The 9974-nt window shown below is 55.9% G+C and overlaps 1 protein-coding gene across 1 annotated transcript; it reads right to left on the bottom strand.

The window, feature by feature from the left end:
- Positions 1 to 573: 573 nt before the first annotated feature.
- Positions 574 to 3092, bottom strand: LGALS3 (galectin 3). The gene is made up of 5 exons (XM_088538622.1): positions 3075 to 3092; positions 2272 to 2610; positions 2099 to 2187; positions 1667 to 1835; positions 574 to 729 (listed from the first exon to the last, which is right to left on the bottom strand). Exons 1-5 carry the CDS (start codon positions 3090 to 3092, stop codon positions 574 to 576), a joined length of 771 nt encoding a protein of 256 aa, XP_088394748.1.
- Between the last annotated feature and the right edge of the window lie 6882 nt (positions 3093 to 9974).

The raw sequence follows: 9974 nt of genomic DNA, 5'->3' as shown, positions 1-9974 counted from the left end.
GGCTGCTCTGGTTCTCAGTGTCTCCTAGTGGACAATGTCAGTGAGGTGACACTGCTCTGAACAACACCTGCCCCCTTCCCTCCTGCCCCACTGCTCTCATGGGGCCTGAACTGAGCTCCTTCCCATCTCTGCTCCCCTTCCTTCCCTGTCCAGGGACTCACAGGACTCTGCTGAGCAGTGGAACTGAGGCTACAACCATCAGCTGTTGTCTGCTACCAGGTCCATTCCCTCTACTTGTCCTAGCACCACTAGTCCTACACCCCAGCCCGCCTTTCCCCCCTGCTTCTCCTCACAAACCAGAATGTCCCTTACCTGCTACCCGCTATGGCCAAGTGTCTCATTCTCTGCCACAAAAGTTGACACTTTCACTTGTGAGCTTGGAGAATTTTTTTGCTATCTTACAGAAAACAAATTTACTCCAGAGTATATTTTGATTACATGTAGTAAAAGTATTCCAGTGGGAAGGCACTTCTGTTACAGCCTTATTAAAAGTGCTACAGTTAGGGTGAAAGCAAGGAGGCCACCTTGGCTACATCACGGTGGGCACGATGCTCGTGAGAGTGACGTCCTCGGCTATATCATGGTGGGCATGACGCTGGTGAGAGTGATGTCCCCGGCAATGCAGAGCTTGGTGATCTCGTTCAGCCTCCTCTCGCGGTGGTTGTACTGCAGCAAGTGAGCGTCGTTGACCGCCACCTTGAAGTGATCCACCTCGCAGAGCACCTGGAGCTGGGGCAAAAGCATCATATGGGCCAAAGCTCAGTGCTCGGCTGGTGGTTGTAGAAGTTTTCAGTCCCCAAAGCTGCTGTGGGGCTGCTGCCAGCCCAGTCCAGCCTGGGGGCATGAGCTGCTACAGCAATGGTCACTGCAAAAACACGGGTGGTCTTTCCCTCCCCAGAAAGCCTCGTCTACTCCTTTTCACTGCCAATTTAGCCAAGTGTCTCCCTGTGGCTACCCCAGGTTTCTGGCTGGTGGTTTCACATGTCGAGAGCTGCGTTCTGCCACACACAGCCCTCTTCTGCAGGGACAGGGAGGAGGAGACGCGGTCTGTGAAGGGCAGTCCCCACGGACCCAGCGCACCTGAGGGTGACCTACGCGAGCAGGAGCTAAGGTACCTTATGGGAATCTGCTTAGGCTGTGTGAAGGGGGAGAATTTAATAATCAATGGTGAGAAATTACGGAAGTTGCATTATGGAAATCTCAGGCATCTTCCTGCTAAGTGGAAACTGATTTATGAGGAAAAGTACCAAGGCACCTAAAGCTGGTGCTCATCTCATTACACAGCCCTGGCCAAACGACCCCTCCAGCACACAGCGCTGGCTCATTAACAACGCTGCGTTGGTGCTGCCAGGATGGAGCTGCAGGTGGATTCTGGAGCTACTGCTCAGCAGATGTGTGGCCAAGAGGCCACCCAAGGCCTCCAGGCCCCAGCCCGGTGGCCGGCGTTGGGGCTGGTACTTCTTTGAGCCCAGCATCTGCAAAGCTGGGCAGGGGCAGCCCTGGGGCAAGCGAGGAAGAGGAGGGGCTGAAGGTCGCGGTAATAAACTGCATTTACAGCTGGGCGGAGAGGCAGCTCCTCTCAGACAAGATAAGGGTGTGTGCGGCGGCCTCGCCGAGCCGGCGCCTCCGGCACAGACAGGGCCTCAGGGCCTCCCTTTCCCCCTACCTTGAAGGGCTTTCCAGCCTCGAAGGGGAATCTCGGCGCGTCTCGCTCCTCCTTCCCCCAGGTGTCATGGAACTTGGAGTTACGGACGATGACCTTCTTGCTGCCATCGCGGAAGCGGGGGTTGAAGTGGAAGGCGACGTCGGGCCCCCTCTTGAAGTCCAGGGAGAACCTGAAGGGCCAGAGTGTCAGCCCCACGTCAGCGTTAGCCCCGTGTTAGCTCCGTGTCAGCCCAGCGTTAGCCCCACATCAGCTCCGCATTAACCCCTGTTAGCCCCATGTCAGCCCTGTGTTAGACATGTGTCAGCCCTGTGTCAGTCCTATGTCAGTCCCATGTCAGCCCCGCGTTAGCCCCACATTAGCCCCATGTCAGCTCAGTGTCAGCAGTGCACCAGTTCTGCATCAGCCCTGTGCTCAGGGTTTTTTTTTGGGTACCTGTTCGGTTTCGGGTTCACGGTGCCCGTGATGGTGATGAGCATCCGCGGCATGAGGCCGCCCGGCAGCGGCAGGTCGAAGGGGACGCTCTACGGAAAGAGCCACTGTCAGCGGGAGAGCGACGGCCCAAGCGGCCCCACGGCCCCAGAGCCGCCCGCGGACGGAGCCGTTACCATCGGCACGGCCGGCGCTCCATGCGGAGGAGGGGGCCCAAATCCAGGGCCGCTCGGTGGCTGCGGCGGAGCGGGAAAGGGCCCCGGCGCTCCAGGGAAGGCTCCAGGGTACGGTCCAGCTCCAGGGAAGGCTCCAGGGTACGGTCCAGGTCCTGGTCCTGCCGGCGCTCCGGCATACGGCCCTGGTGGCCTCGGATGGGGCCCGGGTGGCCCAGGGAAGCCCGGGTAGGCTCCGGGGGGCGGCGGGTGGCTGCCCCAGGCGGCGGGGGCGGCCGGCCAGCCCTGGGCCGGCGGGGCGCTGGTGTTCAGGTTGTTCCCGTCTGGCAGGGCGTCCGCGAGCTGCACGGACAGGGGCACACGGAGGAGAAGCGTCAGCGAGGAGAAGGGACAGAGCAAGAGCGCGGCTGGGAAACGGGAGCCGGATAATTCAGCATGGATGGAAAGAGCCCAGGGGCGAGAGAGACGGATGGGACATGGGTGCTCGTCTAGTGAGAAACAGGGAAAAGGCCGTTTCCAGCAGCTCTGGGTTCGTTTGGGAGTGGGATGCTCTGGTCCAAAGTCCCTGCTGGTTCTGGAGGCTCTGGGACAGGGTCACTTGGCCACGGAGCTGCCGGAGCAGCCTGTGGGCTTGGGAGGGATTTCCAGGAAGTGCCGGTCGCCCATGGCAGACCTGGCTCAGGTGGAGAGTCGGGCAGGTTGGCGAGGACGGGGTCTGCGCGTGCAGGGATCCTCTAACGCGGTAACAGGGCCCGGGTTTAAAAATATAATAATTATTACAGTAATGACAAAATAACCGTACTTACAGAGAAACTGTCTGCCATCTTCCTAAGAGTGAGAAAACAGAGGGCAGTGAGTCTGCCCGGGCACCCGCGGAGCCAGAGCTCCTTCCTCCCCACCCGGCAGCACCTGCGGGCCAGACATGGCACCGGGACATGGCACACGGGATACGGGACACGGGACACGGGACACGGACATGGCACCAGGGCATGGCACACGGGACATGGCACACAGGATACGGGACACGGCATGGGGACATGACATACGGGACACGGGACACGGCACCGGGACATGGCACACGGGACATGGGACACGGCACACGGCACACGGGACACGGACACGGGACATGGACACGGCACCGGGACGCGGACACGGCCCCGATTCCCCTCGCTCGCTCCGGCGCCTCCCGGAGCGCTGGCCCCGCTCGGAGCGGGCAGCGCGCGGGGGCTCCTCGGGTCGATGCCACAGCAGGACCCCCCCCCCGTCCCCCGCTCCCCGCCCGCCCCAACCGAAGTCCCCGATTCCCTCCCCGGCGGCTCCCGAGCTCGTGGGGGCCGCGTTGGGGCCGCCGGCACCGACCAACCCGCCCGCAGGGGCGGCCGCCCCGGCGGGAACGTCCCGGCCGCCCCGCGCGCCCCGCTCACCCCGCGCTCCGCTCCGCTCCGGGGCCGGGGCCGCTGCGGGGCCGGGGCGGCTCCTGTCCCCGCCCGGCCCGGCCCGGCCCGGCCCGGCCCGGCCCGGCCCGGCCCGGCCCCCGGCGCCGCCCCCAGAGGAGCCTCCGCGGCCTCCCCGGGCGCGTCCTGGGCCCCGGTTACAACCCGCTTCGTTTGCCCATTTTCCCTCCCCTCGTTGATATTGATCCCCACTTATAAAAGCGACTCGAGGTGCCAGAGCGCGCGGGGGAGCAGGAGTTTTCCAGCCTCTCCGCTCGCTCCCGCTCCCCGCGGCCACGCGCGGGGTCCCCGGGTCAGCGACGGCCCCTGCGAGCGGTGGTGCCTCCGGGTGCCTTTAGCTCTGGTAAAACAGGGCAAGTCTTAATGCTGAAGCTGGAGCCTGCTGCGGGGCGCTCTTGATGGCAATAAAGCCCAGGGCTTGATTTATTTTATTTTGTTTTGTTTTGTTTTGTTTTATTCAGCTAAACTAGCTGGCTTAGCTGATATGGAAGATGATATCTCAGGAGGAAAAATAAAAAGCAAAAAGAGTGAAAAAGAGCAAAGAGGGGTGAAAACCGGTTGGCGGAGCCTGGCTGCGAAGGGCAGCGAATGAGGCCCTGGCCCAGCAGCTCCCTGAGACGCGGCAGGTCGGAGTTACCGGCCCTTCGGGGGGCCCTGGCACCCTCGGAGTCCCCGCTGGGGCTGCGTCACCCACTGGCCTCGCAGCCGGGGCGGCCACCGACTCCATTAGGGAAGGAAAGGAAAGGAAGGAAAGGAAGGAAAGTTGCCCTTCCAGTTCCCCAGGAGCGAGGGACGCTCAGGGCAAACTGTGTGAAGCGGCGGGGGAGGCAGCGCCGCCGGGGCCTTGGTTCGGGGCCTGGCTCGTGCGGGGTTGGCGGCTGCCACCGCTCGCAGCCTCCGCTCGCAGCAACGTCCCCGTCCGCCGAAGGGCCCCGCGGGCTGGGGAGGGGACGGTGCCGCGGCCACCCCCGTCCTCGGGTTTCCGTGGGAGCCGCTGCAGCCGGCGGCAGCGCTGGGGAGGGCGAGGAGGCCCCGAGGCGGTGCCTGTTGCGCAGCCGTCGGTCGCTGAACTGCAGCAATTAAGGGAAAAAGTCTCCTGACACAACCCTGACACAAGCAGGAGAGGACCCGAGTGATTAATTCTGCCCTTAATTAGTCACTGGGTGGGTGACACCCATCTGTGGTTCCCCTTACAGCTACTGCTTCCCCGGGGCTGCGGGATGCGGCGCCGTGCGGGACTGTCCCCCTTGGGCACTGCCCACGGCTCCCGCTGCCACTCCAGGAGAAAATCCATAAAAACCGGGAACGGATTTTGGGAAGAGCATCGCGGAGGCGGCTGCTGAACCCGCTGCGCGATCGCGGCTGCGCTCCTGCGGCGCCAGGTCTCTCCCGTGACGCACTCGGCTTTCCAAGGGCTAAAACGCGGAGAGGTTGGAAGGCCAAACACGAATGCAGGAAGCGGCGGCCGCTAAGGCTCAGGATGTCTCTGATTTAGAAGCTTTCGAGATAATCAGCTCTGAGAGCCTCCCCTCGCGGCCAGCCGGGGAACTTGTGTCGCACCTCGCAAGAATGAGCACTGGGGAGGTCAGTGCATTAAACAAAAAAATGGATATTCTAAACACAGGCTATTCTGCCACCTTCTCTGCGCTGGGAGGTATAGTCATACGGCTGGAGAAAATTCAGAGAAATTACCTATCGGAAAGCACATGGCTCAAAACTGCACCTGGACACACTGAATTTCTATTGCCCGAAGGGTTACATAAATCTTTGCAGGTTACACAAATCAGGGCCGTTCTTGGCAAAAGACACAGAAGCACAGAACGGCTGAGGTTGGAAGGGACCTCTAGGGATCATCCAGTCCAGCCCCTGCTCCAGCAGGGACACCCAGAGCAGGGGCACAGGGCGGCATCCAGGCGGGTTGGAAGATCTCCAGAGAAGGAGCCTCCACAGCCTCTCTGGGCAGCCTGTGCCAGGGCTCTGGCACCCTCACAGCAAAGAAGCTCTTCCTCACATGGAGGTGGGACCTCCTGGGTTTCAACTAGTGCCCGTTACCCCTGTCGCTGCCCACCCCCGAGAAGAGCCTGGCCCCATCCTCCTGCATTCCCCCGCTCAGGTATTTGTACATGTTGATCAGATCCCTCTCAGCCTTCCCTTCTCCAGGCTGAACAGGCCTGGCTCGCTCAGTCTTTCCTCATGCCATGGATGCTCCAGTCCCTTAGTCATCCTGGTCGCTCTGGACACAGCAATGGGGTGTTTCTTTCAGGATCTGCAGCCGCTCAGCAAAGCGGAGGCTCCTGCGGGTGCTCCTGCACCTCCATGTGCCACAATCGTGCCCACATCAGGCCATCAGGTTCACCAGCCAGGCTCCTCTGGGGAGCGTTTCTAGATGAGCTTCTCCCCCGATCAGGACAACCCAAGAGCTCCCGATCAAGCTCACGGTCCCATCTGCGTTTCCTGCTCTCCTCCCTCAGCCGGGCCCTGTGTCAGGCTACACTGAACTGTATCAGAGGACAGATCCGGCTGGAAAATAGCCAGGGAAGAGAGAGGGGGAGACCCTGAGCCAGCACTACCAATACAAGGAAAAGCCAGGGGCCGAGAGCGCAGCTTGACGCAGAGCCTAAGGATTAGGTGTTATTTGTGAAGCAAAACAAGAAACTCCCCTCATCCCTTCTAGAGGAAGATGCACTTGCAAGGGCAGGCAGGATTCTTCAAGGACAGCAGAATTCCTGCCTGACATTCAATCCAGGAGCATGTTAGAAAAGCGATGGAAACTCAGGTATTTCTCTTTTGCTTCTCCCAGGGCTCCTTTTACTAAAATGTAAACTTTTAAAAGGCAATACCACACAAGTGGCTGTGTTTTTATCACTACAGGCTGCCCTTTTTCACTTAACCTGGATATACTTTATGAGCCTTTTACACCCCATGGCCTCAGTACAGGCTTTAATAGGGTTTTGCTCTAACAGGCTGCAGCCAACGAAGGAGAAAAATCATAACCTGCTGTTGGCCAAACACGGAGGCTACTGAGGGGCAAGGGGGTGGCTTAAGCATTTTTAGATAAAATCAACTCAAGTTCAACTGAATTACAGTGGAAGAGGAAGAGTTATAGATGATTCCTCCTCTGCTACAGCTACCTTGGAAGAGTATTTTGGAAAAGTGGGTTCAAAACAGGCGGTTAAATGTCTCCTTTCGCATCCAGCCCTTACTCTTCAGCCCAAGAGCTTCAACAACACAAACTCATGACTTGTCCAGGCCCCAGAGCACCGGATACTCAGGGCGCTTGGCCTGGTGGCACCTGCAGCAGGGCCCTCCCAGCCCTGAGCCCCTGCATCCTGCTCCAGGTGTTGCAGCGCTAAGCATCAACCACCCTCATTTCTCATCTCCACGTTTAGCCTTGCAGGATGTGCTAACTGATCACAAGTGTGTGTTAAAAGTTGAAATTAGCACATCTTAATTCGCTGGATCACACTCGGCATGCTAAACAAGCGCTTGCCTGGGTAAAAAATATCTGTTTGACATCTAGAGATAACACGACCTGTGTCTACGGGCTGGCACCGTGCGTTTCATTTCGGAAAGCTGCGGTTATGAAGAGTTTTGTCCTCACTTGCCTGTGCAGAGGCTGTGCACAACCCTCCTACTAACCACCATCCACACCGAGCGCTGCTCGGGCAGTAAATGCAGACTTCAAACTGTGCTTGGGGGACATGCTCTAAAAACGTTTGTTTCTAAGTCTTCAAGTTGACCAGGTACCTTTTCTGCTTCCCAATACAGTCACTGCTGCAATTCCTACTTTCCCCCGAGCGGGAGGCTTGAACAGCGCCAGCCAGACAGTGTGGGCCCTTCTGCAAGAACCAGGAACACATGAATTTACAGGGGCTGCAGATAGAGCTTAGTGGTGCTCAAACTTCACAATTCAGGCCTGGTTTCAGCATCAAGCCTTGGTTCTCACAAACTATAATCCACCAAGCTTTTAACTGGAATAACCACATGAAAACACTGATTCGCAGGTCAGGCTAGCACGGGAGTTGCCTAGAGGCCAGGAGAAGGGGGGAACAAAACAAAACCAAACCCACCCCGCGTCCCATCTCCAAATCAGCCCCGCTCCTCCTTGACACACACGGGCAGACGTGATTTCCCTTGGCAAGGCCGGTGCGAGGCCGCTGTGCCGCCGGGCAGCACCGGTGCCGCATCCGCACGGAATCCGCCTGATGCAGAGGCTGCAGGAGTCACAAAAGGAAGAGGAGAAACACTCAGAGCAGTCAAATAATTCTGGTTTTATATTCAGGCTTTGCAAATCAAGGATGTCCCACTTTCACTATTCATTCAAGGCAAAAGGCTACACAGGCATGGCAAAAGCAGTAATTGAAAAACAGTAAACACAAGTCTTGAAAATACGTTTAATGTCTAGTCTTATACAAAAGTGACAGCATTTTCAAAAAAATATCAAATCCTGTATTTATAGCTTCTCACTATCATACAGCAATATTTGTTTCATCTAAAGAAAATACAGCAGCAGGTGATAATCTATACTTTAAAGATGTGATTGCTTATATTTCATATTGTAAACAAATGCAGTATGTCAATCTCAAAGCACAAGTCAAAACAAACTTCTCAGCAGTTTAACTCAAATGATGCATAGAAATGTACAAATTCCATTGCAAAAAGCGTCAGGCCAGAAGTTGCTCACACTCGACATAACATGTGATAAAGTTACTACACGGTATATAGTGACAACTGGAGTTTTTACACAATAGATTAACAGGAATACCCTTTTCACTGCTATGCAAAGAACTTGGCTCACAAAAACAAAGGGGTTATGAAACAGTTCTCATGACCTCAAGAAATACGAATATACATTGAAAAAACATCCCATATATATTGAATTTTAGCCTAACCGTTCCAGTAATAAATCCCGCCTATTTCAGGAAGAACCTAGAAGTCTAGTTACTTTTACAAACCCCTTTCCAAAATTCATTATTTGCTATGTCCACCCTACCCTTTTCTACCTCTTCCTATTCCCTGCAAAAACAATGACCAGTGCAATTTCGGCCTGGAGTGCTGCGACTACATGATCCCTTCGTTTGGAATAAAAGTTTTTCCATTACACTGATTTATCAACTAAGGCTGCAGGTATCCAAAAAAAAAAAAAAAAAAAAAAAAAAAAAAAAAAAAAAAAGCACTTGAGCAGATGTGGCCAGTGTCTATCACGTTGGTTTTTATCAGCCTTGCCAAGATCTAAGCCAAGCCTGTTCTTTGGGAGGAGGGGCCCTTGGTTGAGGTTCATGAAGATTCCTACATGTTTTCCATGTTCTGATTTCTAGGGGCACAAACACCAGGATTTAAGCTGAGGTGTTGCATTTTCTTTGTTCATCTCGGCTCTTGTCTTCCTAACACACACAAAAAGTACCTTTGCCATCAGTTTTCATGGCAACAGATTAAAACAGCCACAGCTAGGCTGAACTTTCTGCTGAAATATATATATATATTGCAGGACTTTGCCATGAAGGCCAAGAGAAGCATCGCCAGCAGGTCACCCCACTTGTTAAACAAGTCCCTAATATGCACGCAGGAAGCCGTGATAAGATGTGGGAAGAGAATTAACTTGCTTTTCACAGTTCCATGATACGAGATTCCCTAGCGAGCTACCACGTTAAGCAAAGTTGCTTTCTGATTCTACCCACAGAGGCCAAGTTGGGCTCTCCTCAGCTGAGGAGGAAATAAACTCTCCATGGTCGAAGGACAGGCTGTGAAGTACCACAGAGAACTCCAGAACTCCTCCCTGATACCCGGGTTTACGTGCTGGTGACGCAAAGCCAGCACTGCAGCAAGCCCCTGACGTGCTCTTTGCACAGATATGGCCAGAATATGCAAACGTAGCGCAGTGCCCGGGAGAAGAGGGCAGCTCCACGGCAGAGCTCGGGCCGACACGCTCGGGACCCCGCTCAGTTCAACTCGCTCAAGTTGCCCCACGCGCGACACGGAGCCGAGGACGAGGACGTCTCCTGCCACCGCGTCCGGCGGAGCCCCGGGCAGACTCGCTCCTTCCAGCCGCGGACGGAACGACGACGCAAAGGATCTTTGCAGCCCAGAGAACTAAATGCAAGTACCAATAGCTGCGGGGAAGGGAACTGACAGACTTATTTTCTTTTTTTTTTTTCTAAAAAAAAGATCTTTTTAAGCTCAAGTTCAGTTTCCAGGAACTCTGCAAGTTTGCCGAGTTTACCCAACCCAGCAGGAAAGTCCAATTTTCACTGA

Source organism: Tinamus guttatus, unplaced genomic scaffold (genome assembly GCF_059628265.1).
Source record: "Tinamus guttatus ecotype Peru unplaced genomic scaffold, ASM5962826v1 Tinamus_guttatus_pri_ptg000048l, whole genome shotgun sequence".
Taxonomy (NCBI): Eukaryota; Metazoa; Chordata; class Aves; order Tinamiformes; family Tinamidae; genus Tinamus; species Tinamus guttatus.
The sequence above is the reverse complement of the archived record's forward strand: the minus strand, read 5'-3'. Positions and strand labels throughout refer to the sequence as shown.

What these genes read in the sequence shown, in the direction of transcription:
- LGALS3 (XM_088538622.1), bottom strand. An exon ending in GTGAACCCGAAACCGAACAG is followed by an intron (nt 1,836 to 2,098) that starts GTACCCAAAAAA and finishes CTGGCCCTTCAG; the next exon opens with GTTCTCCCTGGACTTCAAGA. An exon ending in AGGCTGGAAAGCCCTTCAAG is followed by an intron (nt 730 to 1,666) that starts GTAGGGGGAAAG and finishes CTTTTGCCCCAG; the next exon opens with CTCCAGGTGCTCTGCGAGGT.